General features: G+C 40.0%; 2 protein-coding genes across 5 annotated transcripts in view; one reads left to right on the top strand and one right to left on the bottom strand.

Moving 5' to 3' along the window:
- Positions 1–23,339, bottom strand: part of PTPN22 (protein tyrosine phosphatase non-receptor type 22) — a 79,665-nt gene that overhangs the window by 47,330 nt on the left and 8,996 nt on the right. For both annotated transcript variants that reach the window (XM_017869767.1, XM_017869766.1), the window contains exons 2-10: positions 18,129–18,216; positions 5,925–6,033; positions 5,583–5,659; positions 4,794–4,889; positions 4,043–4,081; positions 2,840–2,911; positions 2,674–2,733; positions 1,199–1,341; positions 762–828 (exon numbers count right to left, since the gene is read on the bottom strand). In XM_017869767.1, the coding sequence (XP_017725256.1) occupies positions 762–828; positions 1,199–1,341; positions 2,674–2,733; positions 2,840–2,911; positions 4,043–4,081; positions 4,794–4,889; positions 5,583–5,659; positions 5,925–6,033; positions 18,129–18,216 (751 nt within the window). The remainder of the gene's footprint in view (positions 1–761; positions 829–1,198; positions 1,342–2,673; positions 2,734–2,839; positions 2,912–4,042; positions 4,082–4,793; positions 4,890–5,582; positions 5,660–5,924; positions 6,034–18,128; positions 18,217–23,339) is intronic.
- The window catches only part of DCLRE1B (DNA cross-link repair 1B), a 112,332-nt gene that overhangs the window by 46,745 nt on the left and 42,248 nt on the right, over positions 1–23,339 (top strand). The window lies entirely within an intron of this gene.

Here is a 23,339-nt window from a genome sequence, read left to right on the forward strand (position 1 = left end):
TTTTTTGAGACGAAGTCTCTCTCTGTCACCCAGGCTGGAGTACAGTGGCTCAGTCTCTGCTTACTGCAACCTCTACCTCCTGGGTTCAAGCGATTCTCCTGCCTCAGCCTCCTGAGTAGCTGGGATTATGGGCATGCACCACCATGCCTGGCTAATTTTTTTTGCTTTTTTTTTTGAGATGGAGTCTGGCTCTGACACCTAGGCTGGAGTGCAGTGGCATGATCTTGGCTCACTGCAAGCTCCGCCTCCCTGGTTCAAGCCATTCTCCCACCTCAGCCTCCTGAGTAGCTGGAACTACAGGCGCCCGCCACCACGCCCAGCTAATTTTTTTGTATTTTTAGTAGAGACAGGGTTTCACCGTGTTCGCCAGGATGGTCTCGATCTTCTGACCTCGTGATCCGCCTGCCTCGGCCTCCCAAAGTGCTGGGATTACAGGCGTGAGCCACCACGCCCAGCCTAAATTTTCAAACAGACACATTCAAAAATGAAAATAGGTGAAATTAATTTTAATAACATATCTTAGCCCAATATATATTACATTTCTAACAAGTTCTCAGGTGATGCTGATGCTTCTTGTCTGTGGACCACTCTTTAAGACCCACCTACCTGGGAACTAATTTAATCATCTGACAGAGTGGGTCTACAAGTACATTTTCTAGAAAAAATGAATCATGAAGATAGATGTTTTGAAAAACCAAACAATTACTAATATGAAAGCAGTAGAGTAAGAAAATGGGAAGTGCCTGCTGAGAGAAACTCACCCCATCTTTTAGCAACATCCATGTATAATCAATAGCACAAATAACACCAGTCCTTCCACAGCCAGCACTGAAATGAAAGATCACAGTAGCATGTATGCATGTATACCTAGAGAGAATGGACCACTGACAGTAGCTGGAAAATTTCACCAACAGATTTGAGGAAGAAGATGTCTGGGGACAATTAAACTTTCCAAACCCCACCATTTCCCAGAGCACATTTGTCATGCCACAGGTCCTAGGCAACATCTCAGAGCAAGAGTCTCTAGAGCTATACTACTAACCAGTAACATCAGAAAAACATGAATTTAATGCTTAGGTTGAATTTATTATCGTTTGTTTCTGCTATTAACCTTTCCCCCTTTCAATTACAGAGTCCTGGCTGGACGCTGACATTTGGTTCATTCTAGGTAGAAGGTTTATTATACATAGCATCATACCTGCAGTGAATGCATATGGGAACACTGTCATCCTCTTGGTAACAACGTACATCCCAGATGAGCTCAAGAATAGGGTCTATAGATGAAGGTACATCATGGTCTGGCCAATTCTTGTAATGAAACTGGTAGATAGTTCGAGTGTCCTATAAAAAATAGCCAGATGGGAGGGGAAGAGGGGCAAGGGCAGAAAAACTACCTATTAGGTACTATGCTCACTACCTGGGGTGATGCGATTATTCCGTGGCACACAGTATTCCCATGTAACAAACCTGCACATTTACGCCCTTATGTATTATTTCATAAAATTAAAGTTGAGGCTGGGTGTGGTGGTTTACACCTGTAATCCTAGCACTTTGGGAGGCCAAGGCAGGCAGATTACTTGAGGTCAGAAGTTCAAACCCATCCTGACCAACATAGGGAAACCCTGTCTCTACTAAAAATACAAAAATTAGCCAGGCATGGTGGTGCACACCTGTAGTCCCAGCTACTGGGGAGGCTGCAGCACAAGAGTTGCTTGGACCCAGGAGGCTCAGGTTGCAGTAAGCCGAGATTGCACCACTGCACACTCCACACTCCAGCCTGGGTGACAGAGCAAGACTCTGTCCCCTCCACCCCCCCAAAAAAGTTGAAATTATTTTTAAAATAGCCAGGATAATAAGACAACTGAAGGTTAGAACTCCACTTCATTATACCAAGACATCAGTCCGGCATACTAAGTTATATCTATATCCTTTTAGAAATTTATTCTGGTCTTTTCTCTATAAATCTCAGGTGACCAGATGCTTTCTGAAAACAATTAAAAGTGATTTCAGGTCACTTTTGACCCCATCTGCCCCATTCACAAGAGGAAATAGCTGGATATGAAAATAGTTCAAAACAGTGTTTCCCAACTGGTATGCCTCAAATGTGTCACAATCATGCTGATATATTAAATCTCTTTGCCTTAGAGAAGCTAGGCAGGGCCTAGGGCAGCCTAAGCTCTCAAACTGGTCCCCAGTCTCTATGCACTGTTCAGCTTCTGTTCACCCTACAAATATTATCATTTTATATATGTGTCATGGTAGAGAATAGATTGAAGACGTATTATACCAATGGTTTCTTCTTTTTTTCTTCTTCTTTGAGACAAGGTGTTGCTCTGTCACCCAGGCTGCAGTGCAGTGGCACAATCCCGGTTCACTGCAACCTCCACCTCCAGGGCTCAAATGATTTCTCCTGCCTAAGCCTCCTGACTAGCTGGAACCACAGGCATGCACCACCACACCCAGCTAAATTTTTTGTGTTTTTAGTAGAGACAGGTTTTTGCCATGTTGGCCAGACTCAAAATTCTCTTGAATATGAAGACTCATTCATGACATCAAAGACCCTACCACTCCCCATTGTCTTATGCCCAGCCTGAGCTACACACATCTATATTTACTTGCCTGATCTCTATAGGCTTTTGACAAACTCAAAAGCCTTAGAGTTTTTATACTTACACTATTGAACTTAACTTTTAGAGTCCTGATTATATAATCAGATTTCCTTTTTTCAGCTTCCTAAAAAGAAAAAGAAGACTAAAATATTAGTGATTGCAAAGACAAGCTCACTATAAGGTAGACCCTGGAGGCTTTACTCAGACATGAGAACAGACATTACACTTACGCAGGATATAGAGAAAGGGCCAAATTCCAGCTGCATCTCTCCTGGCTCAGCCCAGTAGCGCTCACACTTTTTCTGTTGCACAAAGCAGAATGCAGTGATTTCCCTCCATGTATCCTAGTCTCTTCGGGGGAATAAAACCCACTCCCTCATCTGGAAGCAAATTCAGCTCTGTCCTTCACCTTAGGTTAGGTGCATCTAATCCCCTTGGGCTTCAACCCCTACATTATTAGAATCTCCAAAGATGGGAAAACAAACATTAAAGGATATATAAATTACAGACTTCCTGGGAGTCTGAAAAAGTAGAAATAGAAATCTTTGACCTATTTTCAGTATTTCACAACAACTAACAGAAATTATATGTCTACTAAAACAGCTGCACAAGCTAAGTGAAATACCTAGTTTCCTTGGTTTTGATTAGAATTGCCAACTCAGAATGGCAACAGTAGAACACTGATATCCGGTAAAAATATAATGTGAGCCACAAATGTAATTTTAAATTTTCAAATAGACACATTAAAAAATGAAAAGAGGTGAAATTAATTTTAATAACATATCTTAGCCCAATATATCAAAACATTTTGACATGTAACCAATATAAAATAATTATCAGATATTTGGCATTTTTTACTAAGTCTTCAAAATCCAGTGTGTATTTTATATTTATAGCTAATCTCAATTATGATGCCAAATTTTGGAAGTATTTTATTTCCATTTAGATTTAATAAAACTTACATCTGAAAAATTTTCACATATTCAAACAGCTTTCTGATAGCTGAATTGCATGTCAGTTTTTAAGTTTAAATCAATTAAAATAATTGAGTTCCCCAGTCACATTAACCATATTTTAAATGCTCAATAGCTGTATGTGTCTGGTGGATGCAATATGGGACAGCACAGGATTAAAAGCTCCGGCTGGCAGTTAAAGATATCTGATTAATAGAAATGGGCAAGTGATTTGTTCATCTTAAAAGCGTATTTTGTTTTTAACTTTAAAACATAGGGTCCACTGAGAAAACAAATAAATAGGATTCTTATGAGGAAAAAAAAAATCCCCTGAGAATCACGTGGCATTGCAAAACTAAAAACTAAAAAGATGACATAAGTTTTATCTAGGCACCCTTAGGTAAGTTCTGCTGCCAATTTCACCCTCCTTTTTCTTCTTTCCTTTGTTTGTAGGTCAGCAGGTACTAGTAAGTAACTTACCTTTCCCATTTCATACTCCATGCATGCCATAACAATGATCTGGGGAATGAAATAGATAGAAACGTAAACATTCATATATAGTTAGAAAGAGCAGTTAATACATGGATTCCAGAGTCAGAAAGTATTAACCATTCTTTTTTCTTTTCGTTGGTTTTTTTTTTTTTTTTTTTAACCAAAAAAGAAATCCTGGTAACTTATAAAACATTGCTCTTACTCTTCCTTCATTCTGACAATACTTCTCCTTTCTCTGTTCAAACCAGTAATCTTGTTACCAAATGAGCCTGTCAAGGTAAGAACTTTCTAATTTTAAATGTATTTTATTATTTTAAAACTTATTCATTTATTTTTGAGACAGGGTCTCATTCTGGACACCCAGGCTGGAGTGCTGTGGCATAATCTCAGCTCACTGCAGTCTCAACCTCATGGGCACAAGCGATCCTCCCACATCAGCTTCCTGAGTAGCCAGGACTATAGGCACACACCACCAATCGCAGCTAATTTTTGTATTTTTTGTAGAGACAGAGTTTTGCCATGTTGCCCAGGCTGGTCTAGAACCCCTGGGCTCAAGCTATCCACCCCTCTTGGCCTCCCAGAGTATACCTGGCTGAGAATTTTCATTTCCTTAGACAAGAATGGCATTGTGATTCTGACTAAAAGAGGCCTGAACCCTGAAGTTCCACTGACCAATTTTTTAAAGGCACTGTTTTTAATAAAGTAGAGAATAAAGTAACAGAAACAACACTATACTTACAAGGACACTGTATTCCCAAATCATCCTCCAGAAGTCCAGGAGGGTTGTAGATAAAGGACCCTGGGTGGCAATATAAGCCTTGGGTCCATAAACTCCCTAAAGGGGAACAGAAATTACATGGGGTGACTACAAATAATACCCTGTTCTCACCTAGTCCTCCCCTTCCCCCTTTTTTTTTTTTTTTGAGACGGTCTCACTGTGTTACTCAGGCTGGGGTGTAATCCCCTTACTGAGCCTCTCCAGTAGCTGGGACTACAAGCACATGCCACCAGACCTGGCTAATTTTTTAACTTTTTGTTGAGATGGGATCTCATATGTTGCCCAGGCTGGTCTCAAATTCCTGGGTTCAGGTGATCCTCCCGCGTCAGCCTCCCAAAGTGCTGGGATTACAGGCATGAGCCACTAAGTCCAGCCAGCCCTCCCCTTTTTTTAGGTATCTAGAGAAATGTGGACTGCTTTTATTTTCTTTCTTTCTTTTTTCTTTTTTGTAGATGGGAGTCTGGCTCTTGTCGCCCAGGCTGGAGTGCAGTGGCCTGATCTCAGCTCACTGCAACCTCCACCTCCCAGGTTCAAGCAATTCTCCTGCCTCAGCCTCCTGAGTAGCTGGGACTACAGGCGCACACCACCACACCTGGCTAATTTGTGTACTTTTAGTAGAGACAGGGTTTCACCATGCTGGCCAGGCTGGTCTTGAAACCCTGACCTCTGGTGATCTGCCCACCTCGGCCTCCCAAAGTGCTAGGATTACAGGCGTGAGCCACTGCGCCCAGCTATTTTCTTTCACTGTACCTTAATGAAGTTGGCATTGATGTAGCTGGAATCCTCATCAGAGGTTATCAGGGATAGTTCTACCCGGCTATAATCATCTATAATACAAAAGACAGACATAGTATAATTAAGAGAGCTTAGTCAGCAGATTTAAGTCAGGGCCTAACACTGTGAATAGTGTATGTTCATGAGTGAACAAGTGAATGAATGAATGAATGAATATTCTTTTGCAGTCATAAATAGTACAAACTAAGTTGTCAATACCATGTTCCAAGATCAGGATCAGTAAGCAGTGGGTACAAAGAGATAGTAATGATTGAGTTTGGGAGAAAGTATGAGTTTATAGAGAGAAATGGAACTTACAGGGCAAAATATCCTTATATCTGTTTTTCTTGATATTCTTGGGCTTCTCAGCCACAGTTGTAGGATAGGTTTTGTCTGCTTTGTACTTGGTAGATTGCCTTTTCAGCTTCTGTAATAAGATTCCAAGAATAATTAATCTTCATAGAGAAATGAGGTAAGAAGCTATCTCTAAAGAGCTTTCCTTTTCCACTGACAAAACATTCTACCTCAACCCTTTTATTATTTTCTGGTTCTGACTCCATTCAGGACAGAGCTGCAGAGCATAAGGAGACCTGAGTTCAGTGACATTTGGGGAAGTGAAAAGATCACACTTACTGCAGCTGAGCCATAGATAGCGTGAACTTAAAGGTGAAAGTTGTGAATATTTTAAGAACCAAATATCTTCTGGAAGCAAGCTATATGCTCCACCCAACAGGCAGATATTAAAAGCTTAATTTACTTTCTTCATAACTGCTTTTTAGTTAAATGGTCAACTGGAAAATTATTAAGTTCCATTAGTCTTTTTACTTCATATCATTTTTTTTTTCTAAGTGGAAGTGGAGCTTAAGCTGAATAAAATCTGTCTGTATCTAGCACAATTTCAAAGATTTCAGTTCCAAAAGCAGTCACTTTTTTTTTTGAAATAGAGTTTCACTCTGTCACCCAGGCTGGAGTACAGTGGCTTGATCACAGCTCAATGCAGCCTCAACTTTCTGGGCTCAGGTGATTCTCCAACCTCAGTCTCACCTCCCACCTCAGCCTTACCTCCTGAAAGCTGGGACCACAGGCGCGAGCATCACACCCGAATAGTTCTCGTATTTTCAGTAGAGAAGGGATTTTACCATGTTGCCTAAGCTGGTCTCAAACTCGTGGGCTCAAGCAATCCACCTTCCTTGGCCTCACATAACTTTTATTACAATATATTATCATAATTGTTCTATTGTATTACTAGCTATTATTGCTAATCTCTTGTTGTGCCTAATTTAGAAATTGACCTTAATTATAGATATGTATGTATAGGTAAAAACAACATAGTATGCATAGGATTTGGTACTATCTGCAGTTTCAGGCATCTACTGTAGGTCTTCAAACACATCCTCTGTAGAGAGAGCCTACTGTAATTTGAATTCCTCTAGATTTTCAGAACTGGATTTGAGAGGAGAGATACTGAACTGATATCTTTTTGTTTGTTTGTTTGTTTGTTTGTTTGTTTGTTTTACTTTGAACCCCAAGAAGCTATTGAACTATCTTTATACCATATTTTTACTTCAAGATGGATATGGATACAAGTGGACTAATTTGGGAATTTAAGGACACATGAAAGACTATGCTGAATTTCAGCTGAAGTTACACCAATTTTTCAAATCTCCCTGTTCTTTAGCAACCCCAGAATGATCATTTTCAGGTTGCTGTTGATCCCAAGGCTGCTGAAAACATCTCAAGTCCCAGAACAGTTTCTTCTAGGAATCTCCAGAACTAAGCTCAGTGCATACTCCTTGTTATACTGCTTTTATTTATTTTTGTTTTATTTTGCTTTTGGAGTGCTTTCTAGGGAGAATGCTATATACAAACCCCTTTGCATAAGATATGCTTCAATTAATTTGGCAAAATGTTATAGATAAAGGTGATGGATGTGTGTGTATGTGTCCTATATTTGTTTAGCTGCCTTCACTGCCACCTTCAACAATGAGGCAGAATGGCTTTTATTTGTCCTACTCCTTTTCTCCCCCTGGAGTAATCTAGCTGGATGACAAAGGGAGACACTCTTAGCAAAACATCACACAGGAAATGCCTACAGAATAATTCATTTGTAATGTATGAAAGATTTGGTTTTTTTCCTTCAAACATCTTAAGGTCATACCACTGTGAAGGCTTCCTTTTTCTTTCTGAATTTTTTTTTTTTTTTTTTTTTTTTTTTTTAGACAGTGTCTCGCTCTATTGCCCAGGCTAGCGTGCAATGGCATGGTCTCAGTTCACTGCAACCTCTGCGGCACAGGTTCAAGCAATTCTCGTGCCTCAGCCTCCCAAGTAGCTGGGATCACAGGTGCCTGCCACCACACCTGGCCAATTTTTTGTATTTTTAGTAGAGACACGGTTTCACCATGTTGGCCAGGGTGGTCTCGATCTCCTGACCTCGTGATCTGCCTGCCTTGGCCTCCCAAAGTGCTGGGATTAAAGGCATGAGCCACCGCGTCCAGTCAATTTTCTTTTGTATTTTTAGTAGAGATAGGGTTTCGCCATGTTGGTCAGGCTGGTCTTGAGCTCCTGACCTCAAGTGATCCCCCCACCTCGGCCTCCCAGAGTGCTGGAATTACAGGCGTGAGCCACCGCACCTGGCAGGTTTCATTTTTCTCTTCCACCTCTCTTCCTACCAGACACCTGGGATCCAATACCCCAACAAAGAACACATTAGGGCAGAATTAGGGCAGAAGAAGTGATAAACTATACCAGAAAAGGAGGAACTCTGAGAGTAGAAAGCAAAAGGGTATAAAAGAGGAAGCAGGGTCATGGGGATGGGTTTAAGTTTGGGAAGAAAAGATATGAGATCTAAAGGGTGAAGTTATTTCTCTGCCAAGTACAAGGTAGGGGGTGTGAGTTCCCTAGAAGAGGTACCATCAAGAGAAGTCAGGGGAATAGTTGGCAAGAGGATAAAGTGAAGAGGCTGGGTGTGGTGGCTCACACCTGTAATCCCAGCACTTTTAGAGGCCAAGGCAGGCACATCACTAGGTTAGGAGTTTGAAATCAGCCTGACCAACATAGTGAAACCCTATCTCTACTAAAAATACAAAAAAAAAAAAAAAAAAAAAAAAATTAGCTGGGCATGGTGGCTGACCCCTGTAATCCCAGCTACTCAGGAGGCTAAGGCAAGGAGAATCACTTGAACCTGGGAGGAAGAGATTGCAGTAAGCAGAGATCATGCCACTGCACTCCAGCCTGGGTGACAGTGTGAGACTCCGTCTCAAAAAAAATAAAAATAAAAAAGAGAATAAAGTGAAGAGAGAGCTCAGCATCCCTTGTGGGCCCTGAAATAGGGTGGAATGTGTGAGAAACCAGATTCTGTGTGTGCTTGATAAGCTAATAGTAAGTTCATTTGGTTTGTAGATGATACTACCCCTTTCGTTTCAAGAAAGGAGAGGAGAATAGGGATCCTGGCCAGTATCACAAGGAGTACTAGATTCTAGAAATTCGGATTGAGTCATTTGCATGTTATTCTCATAGACGAGTAAATAAAATAAAGTCACTCCCAAAAGAGAACAGAAAGTAAAACAAAGTATAAGACCACGGTATCTTTGCCTTGAAGGACTACATTATTGGATAGAAGACATAGCATTTTAGAGACATTTTAGAGAGAGGAAAATCAAACTTGGCCCTCCTGTGCTAGGTGGGAGAACACAAAGTTTGGCTGTCTCCAGAACTTTGCAAGGTAGTTCCTCCGTGCCTTGCAAATATAGGTCAGTATTATCCCAAGCCTCCATCAGGACAGAAAAAGCGCGAGTGGTAAGGAATGGCATTAGGAGTTCAGGCCTCTAAATCCAGTAATCAGAACTACCAACAGGAATGGAGGACAAGACTGAAATGTCTGAGCATGCAATGCAATCATCTTCAACAAGATCGACAAACTTATCGAGGTTAGTTTCCAGTGCAATAGTGGGGCAAATGGGTAGGTGGGTAGGCAATAGCTAAATTGGGGTGAGTAAACCAAGAGGTTCAACTTTAGATACATAAAATATGAGAAAATTGCAAGAAATGTGTGTGTTTGTTGGTTGGTTGGTTTGTTTTTGAGACAGAGTCTTGCCTTATCGCCCAGCAGAGTGCAGTGGCACAATCTTGGCTCACCACGACCTCTGCCTCCCAGGTTCAAGTGATCCTCCTGCCTCAGCCTCCTCAGTAGCTGGGATTACAGGCACCTGCCACCATGCCCAGCTAATTTTTGTATTTTTTTTAGAGATGGGGTTTTACCACGTTGGCCAGGCTGGACTTGAACTCTTGACCTCAAGTGATCCGGCTGCCTCAGCCTCCCAAAGTGCAGGGATTACAGGCATGAGCCGCTGTGCTTAGCCAAGAAATGTGCTTTAAGTGTCTTGTGAGTAAATGAAAATATAGGACTAGATGGTCCCTAGTGAGAGACTAGAGATGGAGTTAGAGAAGTCAGCTTCAGAGGTGATGTGATACATTTATTCTGGTGGTGGCATTTTTAAAAATTGCACATCAATGTGCACAAAGGTCAAGAAATGCCGATAGATATGTTCAAGTGATAGGCTGATTCGCAGGAATGAGTAGTGTCAATTCATAGATGTTTGGGCACTTGCTCTGTAGGATGTACCATGTTGATAACTGTTTGGTTAGTATCATTACTGTAACACATACAGAACCAGGATGTATCTATGTCTCCTTTATAGAACCAAGATGTAACCAGAGCTTTGATCTGTCTCTGGTCTTCTATTGAGTCTCCAGAAGTTGCTATAGTACCAGTCTGACTTCTAGTATATTTTTAACCATTAACACTTAAACCTGGCCTTCAGAACTAGTTATCTTCTTTCTATTGGGATTCAGTGAATCGTTCATATTTAATAAATGCCTTTTTTTTAAGATGGGGTCTCACTCTGTCATCCAGGCTAGAGTGCAGTGGCGTGATCTCGGCTCACTGCAACTTCGCCTGCAGTGAATCACTTGTGGTAAGCCAAGATCGTGCCATTCATTGCACTCTGGTCTGGGCAAAAAGAGCAAAACTCCATCTCAAAAAAACAAACAAAAAGAAAAAAACTGAAATTGTGGTAAGTGCTATGAAAAATCACATATGGTGCTAATAAGAACTTATAATAGAAGATTTGATCTATTCAAAGAGGTCCAGAAAGCTTTCTCTGGCCAGGTGTGGTGGCTCATGGTTGTAATCTCAGCACTTTGGGAGGCTGAGGCTGGAGGATCACTTGAGTCCAGGAAGTCAAGTCTGCAGTGAGCTGTGATCAAGCCACGGCACTCCAGCCTGGGTGACAGAGCAAGAGCAAGACGCCCTGTCTCCAAAAACAAAAAAAAAAAAAAAAAGAAAGAAGAAAAGAAAAGAAAGCTTTCTCTGAAGAAGTGACCACCAAATTGAGATCTAAAGAATTATTAGTTGGGCATGGTGGCTCACACCTGTAATCTCAACACTTCGGGAGGCTGAGATGGGAACCCCAGAGGTTGAGGCTGCAATGAGCCATGATCACACCACTGGACTCCAGCCTAGATGACCAAGTGAGGCCCTGTCTCAAAAAAAAAAAAAAAAAAAAAAAAAAAAAAAAAAAAAAAAAGACCAGGCACTGTGGCTCACTCCTATAATCCCAGCACTTTGGGAGGCCAAGGTGGGCAGATCATGAGGTCGGGAGATCGAGAGACCATCCTGGCTAACACGGTGAAACCTTATCTATACTGAAAATACAAAAAATCAGCCAGGCATGGTGGCATGCACCTGTAGTCCCAGCTACTCAGGAGGCTGAAGCAGGAGAATCACTTGAACCCAGGAAGCAGAGGTTGCAGTGAGCAGAGATCGCGCCACTGCACTCCAGCCTGGGAGACAGAGCAAGACTCCATCTCAAAAAAATAAAATAAAGTAAAATAAAATTACTAAATGTTATCTAGGTAAAGAGGAGTGTGAGGAATGTTCAAGGCAGAGGTAACAACATGTGTGCAAGGCCCTGTGGCAGAGGAAGCATGGCAAGGACAAGAAAATGAGCATGCTATAAGAAACCGGAGAGACACTGTGTAGGATATTGGTAGCCATTTTCAAAGGTTCTTTGGGAGGTACATGAAGCTCTATTTGTGAAGCACTTTTAGCACAGAGTCTGGAACACAGTTCTATGGATTAGCTGTTGTGACTGTGGAAAGTAGACGAACAGAAAACGTATATAAGGAAATGCAGATTTAAAATAATCATGGAACATTTTCAGGCTCAGAAATCAAATGAGTGAAATTAACATAATAAAGTACTATTTTATGCTAGTTATATCAGAAAAAAAATCATGATTTTTACCTGATACAGTTTAAGTAAAGAGGTTAAGAGGCGTTGAAAAAAAACAGACTGGTTTCAAATCTGGGTTTTGCCATTTCATGGGTAAAATGAACATAATATTTTCCTCTTGGGGTTGTTGTAATGATTAAATGAGATCATATATGGTAAAGCACTTCGCAGATTGCCTAATACATAGTAAGTAGGCAAAATTTTTTCATCTTTTATTCTCTTTTATATTTATTAAGTCTAGCAGAGTGGTAGAGAAGATGATAAATTCACAGATTGCAAATTAGAAAAACTCCTTTGGAAATACATTTGGTAATACTTAACCAATTAGATGCTAATAGTCTTTGACCCAGTAATAACATTTTTGGGGATCTAGCCTAAGGATTAATCCAAAAGAAGGGAAAACTACATGGAAAATATATTTATATTAGTGTTAGCAATAATCTTTAAAAATTAGAAATAACTCAAATGTCTAATAATGGAGAAATAATTAAATTATTTGGATATTACTATGTCTCAGGAAGTTTATATACTTATTATCTTCACAGCTGTTCTTCAAAATGAATATTATTCCCAGTAATTATTTGATTACTGACTTAATCAAAGGTCACACAGCTAATCATGGGCATAACCTAAATTCAAAGCAAGATTTATATGACTCTGAAGTTTTTATGACTTCAGATGATAAAGCAAGACTACCTGAACTTGAAATTCAATTCCACCACTTACTAGCTACGTGACCCTGAGCAAGTTAATTAACCTCTCTGTTTGTTTCCTCACCTATAAAATGGAAATGAAAACAGTACCTTCCTCAATGGAGTAAATGAGTTGATATATGAGTATTTAGAACAGTGTCTATAAGAGGTATAGAAGCATTCTCTATTATGATTATTATTCTTTCATTATAAAAACCCGATGCACAGACCGGGTGCAGTGGCTCACACCTGTAATCCCAGTACTTTGGGAGGCCAAGGCCGGCAGATCACGAGGTCAAGAGATCAAGACCATCCTGGCCAACATGATGAAACTCCGTCTCTACTAAAAATACAAAAATTAGCTGGGTGTGGTGGTGCACTCCTGTAGTCCCAGCTACTCGAGAGACTGAGGCAGGAAAATAGCTTGAACCCGGGAGGAGGAGGTTGCAGTGAGCCGAGATCACGGCACTGCACTCCAGCCTGGTGACAGAGTAAGACTCTTCTCAAAAAACAACAACAACAACAAAAACCCACATGGACAAATACATGTCCGTGTGATGATGCTGCATCATCAACCATTAAAAATTATGTACATTTTAATCAGCCTGATAATTTTGGTATAATAGTAAGTGAAAATATGAGAATACAAAATTGTACCTATGCTATAATTACCATAATATAAAAAATTATATAAATGGACAAGAACTAGAAGATCCACACAAAAAAGCTGTTGTTGGTTTTCATGTGTGTGTTTATGACAGGGTCCCACTTTGTCACCCTGGCTGGAGTGCAGTGGTGCAGTCTCAGCTCACTACAACCTCCACCTCCTGTGGTCAAGCGATCCTCCCACTTCAGCCTCCAAGGTAGCTGGGACTACAGGCATGTACCACCACGTCTGGCTAATTTTTTATATTTAGTAGAGACGGGTTTCACCATGTTGCCCAGGCTGTTCTCAAACTCCCAGACTCAAGCCATCTGCTCGCCTCAAAGTGCTGGGATTACAGGCACGAGCCACCTCACCTGGCCAAGATCCACAAAAAAAGTTTTGATTTGTTAGAATGTTGGTACTATGGTGAGTTTACTTTCTTTTAACTTTCAATAACATTGTTTTGTAAGAATAACAATAATAAGGAATGTTTGAAAGTACCTTTAGAAATTTCAACAGTATAGTTGCATCCTGCTGTTTCTGCTGTGTAGAAGCTATACTAACTATGCACTGTGCACTTACCCTAAAACAAGGCCCTTTGAGAGACTCAGTGTCATTGAATGAAGTAGAACACTATTGGGTAAGGATTAATTTCACAGCTCTGGAATAAGACAGATCTGAGTTAAATTTCATCCCTATGGCTGAACAGCTGAGTGAGCTTAGGCCAATTATTTAACTTTTCAGAGCTTCAGTTTCCTCATTTGTAAGTCAGAAATCACAGTTGTAGCTATTTCACAGGGTTTTCTTAAGGAATAGTAAATAAGAAAATGAATGTTGATGTTTCCTTGACCATCCTACCCAGATTCTCACAATTATATTAAATATTTAATATACTAATTAGTTGTTTAATGTCTGCCTCTGTAAGACATATCTATTGTCTTACAAAATAAGCTCCACAAAAGCATGGAGTATTGCATTGCATTCCTAGCATCTAGGGCATTACTTTGCACACAATAAGCACTCAATGAATGTTTATATGAATGTATAAAAACCTTAGATGGGTGGTCAGTGGTAGCTTCAACTACAGAAAAGTTACTGAATTTAGTCCTGGCACAGGGAAAAGACCTAAGCAGCATAGCATTGGCTTCAGCTGTCATAACAGGACTGCCACATCGAATTATGAATACAGTCCTCTCACAGTATCTGTGGGGGACTGGTTCTAGGACTACCCCTTCAAGATACCAAAATCTATGGATGCTCAAGTCCCTCATATAAAATGGCATAGTATTTACACATACTGTACACGTCCTCTTGTATATTTTAAATCATCTCTAGATTACTTGTAATACCTAATACAATGTAAATGCTAGATAAATTGTTATTATGCTTTACTTTTATTTTTTGTTGTGTTATTTTGGTATTTTTTTCAAATATTTTTGATCCGTAGTTGGTTGAATCCAAGGATGTAGAACTTGGGGATACAGAGGGCCATCTGTATTGTTCTCTGTACAAAGATGTCTGGCCAAGAAGGAAGTGGAGACTGAAATCTGAACCATGGACCTGGGGAGAGGGTAAAGGGGTTGGGATGCACAGGGAATCTACCTGGAAATAGATATGCATTTTGATAGTTCCCCTAAAGGTACCACCAGTTAAGTGAACAGTGGCCTTGTGTCACAGAATTGGTCCTCCAACCTCAGAAACATAAAATCCTGGGAGAATACATTAAGGGCTTAAGATGGGACATGGAACATGACCAGATGGAAAGCCCTCCAATTTAGTGGCAGTATTTTCCTTGTCCAAGCAAGCAATGTAGCCTCATTCACCACTCTACTCCCCCAAAGCTCTCTCTCTGGTGTCTCATCTGAAACCTTTAGATGAAGCTGAGAGGAAGACTATTTTTCCACTGGAGGACATGAGTCAGTGAACAGTGAGGTTACACTTAATCACCACCCAAAAACAAGGTCCTTAAAATCAGGAGCTAGAAAAGCAAGGAAGTGATTAATATAAAAGTCAGCATAGTGATTATCCCTTGGCCAGGGTAGGACAGGACAGGGTGGAATGCGGGTAGGGGACCTGATGGGGCAGGAGTCTTCGGGGGTCTGACAGTTTCTTGACTTGGGTGGTGGTTGCACTGCTAATGGTCGCTTTGCAATTATACTTAGATGTTTTATGTACTTTTCTAAATGTGTATTGTATTGAACAATATTAAGCAGCTTAAAAAAACTATAACAAGTTTTTAAGCAGGGAGAAAAGGACCAGATTTGGCTGGGCGCAGTGGCTCACGCCTATAATACTATAGTACTTTGGGAGGCTGAGGCGAGTGGATTACCTGGTTGGCTAGACCAGCCTGGTCAACATGGTGAAACCTTGTCTCTACTAAAAATACAAAATTAGCCAGGCGTGGTGGCTCAAGCCTATAATTCCAGCTACTTGGGAGGCTGAGGCAGGAAAATCACTTGAACCAGGGAGGTGGAGGCTGCAGTGAGCCAAGATTGTGTCATTGCATTCCAGCCTGGGTGACAAGAGCAAAACTCCATCTCCAAGAAAAAAAAAAAAAAAAGACCAAATTTGTATGATTAAAAGCTCACTTGGGTGTTGAACTGAAAATTGATTGAAGGTGGGGCAAGGCTAGACGCAGAGAAGCCAGTTAGGAAGTAGCTGCTATATTTTAGTAAGAAAATACAGTGACTTTAGCTGAGAAAAGGTAAAATATTAGGGATATAGTCTACATTATTATTATTATTATTTTTTTTTTTTTTTGAGACAGAGGTTTGTTCTTGTTGTCCAGGCTGGTGTGCAACAGCTGTATCTCGGCTCACTGCAACCTCTGCCTCCCGAGTTTAAGCAATTCTCCTGCCTTAGCCTCTTGAGTAGCTAGGATTACAGGTGCCCGCCACCATGCCCAGCTAATTTTTGTATTTTTAGTAGAGATGGGTTTTCATTATGTTGGCCAGGCTGGTCTCAAACTTCTGAGCTCAGGTGATCCACCCACCTTGGCCTCCCAAAGTGCTGGGTTTACAGGCGTGAGCCACTGGACCTGGCCAGTCTGCATTATTTTTAGAAACACAACCAAAATAAAAGAAAGACCCGGCACTGCTCCTCAGCCCACTTTTTACATCTATGCCTTGGGTTACTTTGGCTTAGGAATTATAGTGCAGGGGCAGGGACATGTATACACATGTGCTAGAACCTCCTACTTACCTCCTTTCAGGTAACTCTACCAGAGGGGCTCAGACTGCTCAGCCAGTGGCAGTGAGAGCACATTTTTCATAGTACCACAAGATTATCCACATTGAGCTGAGTTCCTGTCATAATGAGTTCCACATCAGAGTTCCTGTCATAATATCTAATCACTCAATAATATCTAATTACTCAAGACATTCAGAGTGTTTTCACATCTACTATCTGGTACCAGAGTGTTAGCTCCAAGAGGCAAAGGTTTTGGTTCTCTTTGTTCACCGCTGTATTTTTAGTGCTTAGAACTGAACTTGGTACCTACTAAGTGCTCAATAAATAGTACTCAGTAAATGACCACATTTAATTATTGTTATTGATATTTAATTATCACAACAATCCTGTGAGGATAGGTAGGACATTAATTATTATCCCCATTTTATAAGTTAGAAAACAGAAAGATTTAAGAACATGTCAAATACTTGGTAATTTGGTGAAAAAAATCATGATTTAATTTCAGGTTTGTACTTCAGTTCTCCCTTTCCCCCTCATTTCTTCACAGCTGAAGAGCTAAGGTTTAAAATTCTTATATCTCTGAAACACCAGCTGTAAGTATTCTAAAATACATGATAGGTACTATTAGACAGCCTATGTTATCTGATGTCTCAGCTTGTAAGGTGAATGAGGCCGACCCAGCTGCCATTGCATCAATAATCACAGTTCTCTCAAAGGAGATTCATTGTTCTTCTGGGTAATCTAATCCACCCAACCTGAACCTATCTTGTACTCATGTTTCTCTCTGTGACCTACGTTTGTCTCTACTCTCCATCCTAGCCATTCCACTTCTCCAAGCAAAAGAAGTTAAGGAAGGCCTGTTATTGAAAAAACTCGTTATATTTTCACATGAAAAGAAAAGAAAATGATGGCCAGACATAGTGGTTCATGCCTGTAATCCCAGCATTTTGGGAGGCGAGATGGGAAGATTGCTTGAAGCCAGGAGTTCGAGACGAGCCTGGGCAACAAAGCAAAACTCATCTCTCCAAAAGAAAAAAAAATTTTTTTTTTTTAATTAGCCAGGCATGGTGATACACACCTGTGGCCCCAGCTACTCAGGAGGCTGAGGCAGAAGAATCACTTGAGGCCAAGAGTTCAAGGCTACAGTGAACTATGGTTGCACTGCTGCACTCCAGCCTGGGTGACAGAGTAAGATCCTGACTCTTAAAAAAAAAAAAAACTGTGGCAGTGGGTAGTTTTGGTGCTCTTCAAAACCTTTGTCAGCCAAATGGAATCCCAGGGGGAGGCTAAACATGTAATGTTGCATGAAAAGTTAACATTGGTCTCTTTCTTCTTAATTAAAATTAGTAATATGAAGCATAAACCACAACTCAGATATCTGGATGATATCTGGGGAAATCTGGATGTTCAATTAATATTAGTGGTTTTATATCTGGAGTTGTATATGTCTTCTGTAGGATTCCTAACCAAACTCCAAAGAACTAGCAAACAAAATATTAAAACCAGTAATTTTGAGAGAATACGTAAAATACATGCAAACCACTCAGATAACTCAGACTTTAGGTTGCCTTTTTTTCTATCTTCCCCTTCAAGGCCTGATATTTACTTTATCCCAAGGGCAATTTGGTCTCAGAAAATTGGACCCCCATAGTCAGTTAAATAGTGTATATAACTACCCTGAGAGGGTCACACACAGAACTCACCAGAAATTCATTGGTAAACTCCTCTTTGTTAATTTTCTTGCTTTGGGCCTCATCCAGGAACTTCTGCAGAATTTCTCTTTGGTCCATGCTGCAGAGCAAGAGGAATAGTCTATAAGCAGGTTGAGGGAGGGCATGTCAAATGTGTGTCATGGCCGAGACACCTCCAAAAAGCCACTGCTGCCGCCTGAGCAGAGCATGCTGAAGGTTGTGGTTTACTGACTTCATCACAAGCCCTAGAGGAAATTAGTACGTAACCACCTTCTGTGGTCACATAACACAGCCATCATCTTGCTCCAGGGCCCTAGCGCCTTCCTTCTCAGCAAAGGAACCTGGTTACAATTCAAATTTTTAACAAACAAGAGGCTAACCGGAACATAAATTGTGGGCTGCTTAACTCTGAGATTATTCCATTCCATCACCCATACGCGAAACCCACCTTTCTTCTTGCCTCCCACAGAAAGAGCAGAATTACAGGTCTCCTGCGTGAGTTCTGTCTCCCTCCATTTCCCCAGTGAGCACAAGGGCCCATTTGACACCTTCTGTTTCCTTATGTCCCAGGTGAACTCTGCGAAGTTCAGTTAGGCCCAGGAAAGAAGACAGACACCATTTAGAGTTACATGTCTTCTACCGGACTGTTCATCAAAAGGTTTCTTGTCAGTGTGATCAATGAGAAACTTCTGTTCATCACAGAAGGTGTTTTTATTCATAACTTTTAAGTCTGCTATATATACCTCAAACTCTCTTTTGAATGAAGCAAAGTCAGATGCTTCTGACAGTTTGTGTCTCTCCCAGGACTGGGGAAGTGCTGACCTCCATTAAGGGAAGTGTTCATTTCAGCACCTCTTCAACTCTCCCAGTAGCCTTTGAAGCTTCACTTGGGTTCTGGATATAAAGACTAAGAGTGTTGGTCTATACAGGATCTAGAGCAAGGGGCCCCCACAAGGAGCACCTGACCAGGCAGTTAGCACAATATCCTGCATATGTAATGCTGGTAAACTGTGATGGAAAGAAAAGAAAGTAAAATCAACCACCTTGCTGACAACATTGTAACATTTAGGGCAGAAAGCCTGAAGAACTGTTTCTAAAGAACTCATTTCTACTCTGCAACCAATGTCTTAGGAAATAAATTTGTTTCAGGAAGTTATGCTGTGCCTGTGGCATTTTGGCCCTGAAAGGCAGGCTCTTCTAGAAAAAGCTTCCACATCTCAGCTTGCATAGCCTCTCAATGGGTACAAGTCTACCCAAGTGCCTAATTCAGTGTGAGAACATCCCAAAATCAGTGTATCATCTTTGTTGAAGGCAGAAGTTCAACAAATGTTAACAAAATTAGTCTTGATCCTGAGGAAAACTGGGAAATGTGTTGTTAGGACTTCCTCTATTTAAGATATTAGCAATCCTTTCTGTTTTGCAACATTATTCAAACTTCTTTCAGGATATCATGATTCCGAACACTGTTTATTCTGAATATTAAAGATACTGCATGCTCTTTACTAAGTACTGCAAAAAGAAAAGAAAGATCATTGAGATATCTTGGTTATAGGCGACTTAAAGACAATATTTCAAATAAAGAAACTCAATCCCAGTACACATAAATTAAACCCTCATTCTTCAGCAATATTTGTTGGGAATAGTATATTTCTCAAATTATTCCCACCTAGAATTAAGAGAGAATTTCTTGCTGCTCTAAGTAATGTGATGTTTACTTTGGCTATTTTAAAACATAAAATATGGGAAATCTTTGATTTATAAGAATACGAAATTTCAAGTTTATAATAACTAAAACCATGTAAAAGTATGTACGTAGTTAAAGACTAAAAAAGATGCAAAAAAGAATTAATTGTATAAGTGTGATGGGATAAAGTTTGCTTTCTAAAATTATTATACTGTTTTTAAAATTAGAAATAAACATTTAAAAAATCCATTAAGTTCAACAAATTTCTTGAGTACCTACTAAATTCTAAATATTATCTTAGGAGATGGGCATACAACACTGAGAAAGCCAGAATATGATTAAAAAAAAAAATCCATAGCCAGTTAATAAAGCACCTCAGAACTAAAGATATAGACATGATTACTGATAAAAATTAAAATATTCCTTAGGTAACTTTGGGAAAGAACATAAAATAAAATATTCCAAACTAACTTGCTTAATTGCAGAGTAGCAAAGCATAATCGTAAAAGGAAAATGATTTTCTATGTTTGGACAAATAATATAGTTTTATAGTTTCTCTGTACCCTTAGAATGTCCTCAATTACACCAAACTAAAACTTTATTAATTTTTATTAATTGATTAGGCAAACCTACCTAATAAAATTTAAATCTGTTTTTCTCAAGCCTATATTTCAGAACAATCTCTTACTAACTTTCTTGTTTCTTAAGGAGGGAGGAGATAGAAATAAATAGGAGATAACAGAAAAATTTTTGCTTAGATGCCTCCATAGTCCTTTTCCTCAAAATCTAAGAATCTGTAAATAGTGTGTTGGCAGAACTTCACACTTTTTAAAAAAGCAAGCAGCAATTTTTAAGATTCTATTCTACTGTAAACCCAAAAGGTATAGAGACATTGTGAAATAACCAAACCCCCAAAACCCACTTAGCTACAAGGCCATTTCCTGAGCAGACCACTCAAGCAAGCAAAAAACAAACTGAAGAAGAAAACACAAAGCTTTAATTTTTTTGGGGGGGGTTTTTGTTTGTTTGTTTTGTTTTGTTTTGTTTTGATTTGAGACAGGGTCTTGCTATGTTACCCAGGCTAGTCTGGAACTCCTGGGCTCAAGTGATCCTCCCACTTCAGCCTTCCAAGTAGCTGGAGATATATATATATATATTTTTAAATAAGTTACTACTTAATTTATCACACTTCCTTCTACAGATACTGAAGGGCAAAAAGAGCATAATGCTTTTTGATGAAGATTGTGTTGACTCATTTGTATCTTGTGGGAAGATAAAGAGCTGGGGAGGGGAAATAAGACTTGCAGTAAAGGTTGGCAAATACCTAAAAGAGTTTCAGAATTTATGATGAGTCATTTAAACCAGTCTGGCATAAAACCTAAGTGAACACAACAATTCCATGCAATAAGAAAAGACTCACAAACATTTTGCCAGAACCATCAAGTAAATTGTGGGAAGTAAATTGTGGATGAGCACCTGAAGAGGAGTGACAAGGCCACATCTCACTGCTGCCTCATGTGGCTGTAGTGTTTGGTCAGAAGGAAGAACACAATAGAGAAGAGTGCTGGTCACCATGTCAGCTGTTCCAACAAGAGGGGAGTATGCTAGTTTAAGGGGAAATGTCAGTATCACGGAGGTCAGGAATTAGATTACAATACACGTTAATTGAAGATAATTTCAGGAATGACTACAAGGATAAGATAAACTATTCAATAGGAAAAACATTCAGGATTCTCAGAACATCCTTCTCTCTTTTGGATGAGGAGGAGACATGTTTTACCCTAGAGAAGATACTTACCCAACCTTAGCTTTAGTTTCACTACTCTTGCCTTTCCCTACATCCCAGGGTCACTGATTTGATATGGGATATATATACTGTCTGTGAAACATTCAGTCCTTTGTAAGCATTCTCTTGATCACCAAGACCTATTGGAAATTTTTCCTCAATGTCTTTTCGATTCAACCTGTCTTTTCCATTCCCACTTAGTCCCATTCCCACTTTCACACCTGGATTCCTATAGTAATAAACTTGTATTATCTTCCTATCTGTATGTTTCCATTCTAGTATCTCCTGTTAACCAAGGCTGGATGAAAGTTCTTTAAACTGCACTTTAATGCTAAAGAATCAGAATAGTTATTGATGGTCTATGGGAACAAGTCTAGATTCCTCAGCTTGTCACCAAGCCCCTCCCTGTCAACTATCCCCACCCAGCCTATCCAAGCACATCACCTACAGACCTTGTTCATTCTACTACTTCTTTTTCTACTTCTCACCTTTACCCCTAAGTTTCACCACGATGAAAATAAAGCCATAAAGCTCAATTACTTTTTCTTCAAAAATCTTGCCCTTAACTGTTTCACCATGATCTTCCCTTAGTCTGAATCTCTTCAATATAAATCTGTAATATAGCTATAGACGTTTTCTTCATTTATTCAATTTCCTTGTCTCCTATAAGTTTATTTAAGAGTTTATTCAAAAGATGCCCCCTGATTTTCAGATTTATCAAAGGCAATGATAGCGTCTTTTATGCATTTGTGTAACCCACAGTGCTTAACATGGTCTTGAGAATACATATCTAAAATAAATCTGTTGTGATAATGTAAGCTAATGTGGTTACACTTTGGTGAGGGATCTACTCTCACTTGGTTACTCATTATATCAATTACTCCAAGTCTCTTGCCTGGCACAGTCTGTGCTTCTTGTCTCTAGCTAGGCACTTTCATTATGCCAGGAGCAGATGGGCCTTCCTACATGGAGGCACAGGAACCTGGCAAAGGGTACTTTCCTGAATGCTGCTGCCCAAGCAGCAGGGCTATTATTATGAAAGCAATGGTGTCAATACTGAACTTCAGAGTCCATCTCTGAAGAACTGCAATAGCCAGAAATAAATGACCTCCTTTATCTCTAGAACAGGTTTGTTTCTCCTTTTATAAATGAACACGGAAGAGGCTTATAAAATGCCTTTAATTAAGCTTGTTTCATTTTCTCATGTTTTCACATCATCCATGGTAGGAAAAGTTCCCCTACCCATTTTCTAATCTACTGCTTGTCACTACAGCATTCTGAGACTTCACTAAGTCCTTCAGTTCACCTGCTGCAGACTTCATAGTCAACCTCCCACACACTACACAGGGAAGCATACTCTGTCTTTGGTTTCAGAATCCTCAAGAGGCAAAGGGCAACCAATAAATTGCCATTGAAGCATTTTTTTCTTTTTCTTTTTTTCTTTTTGGGAGACAGAGTTTTGCTGTTGTCACCTAGGCCGGTGTGCAATGGTGCTATCTTGACTCACTGCAACCTCTGCCTCCTGGGTTCAAGCAATTCTCCTGCCTCAGCCTCCTGAGTAGCTGGGAAGACAGGCGTGAGCCACCACACCCAGCTAATTTTTGTATTATTAGTAGAGATGGGGTTTCACCATGTTGACCAAGCTGGCCTTGAACTCCCTGACCTCAGGTGATCCACCCGCCTCAGCCTCCCAAAAGTACTGGGATTACAGGCATGAGCCACTGAGTCCAGCCTGAAGCTTTTTTTTTTTTTG

The sequence above is a fragment of the Rhinopithecus bieti genome, unplaced genomic scaffold, assembly GCF_001698545.2.
Source record: "Rhinopithecus bieti isolate Rb0 unplaced genomic scaffold, ASM169854v2 scaffold_3040, whole genome shotgun sequence".
NCBI classification, from domain to species: Eukaryota; Metazoa; Chordata; class Mammalia; order Primates; family Cercopithecidae; genus Rhinopithecus; species Rhinopithecus bieti.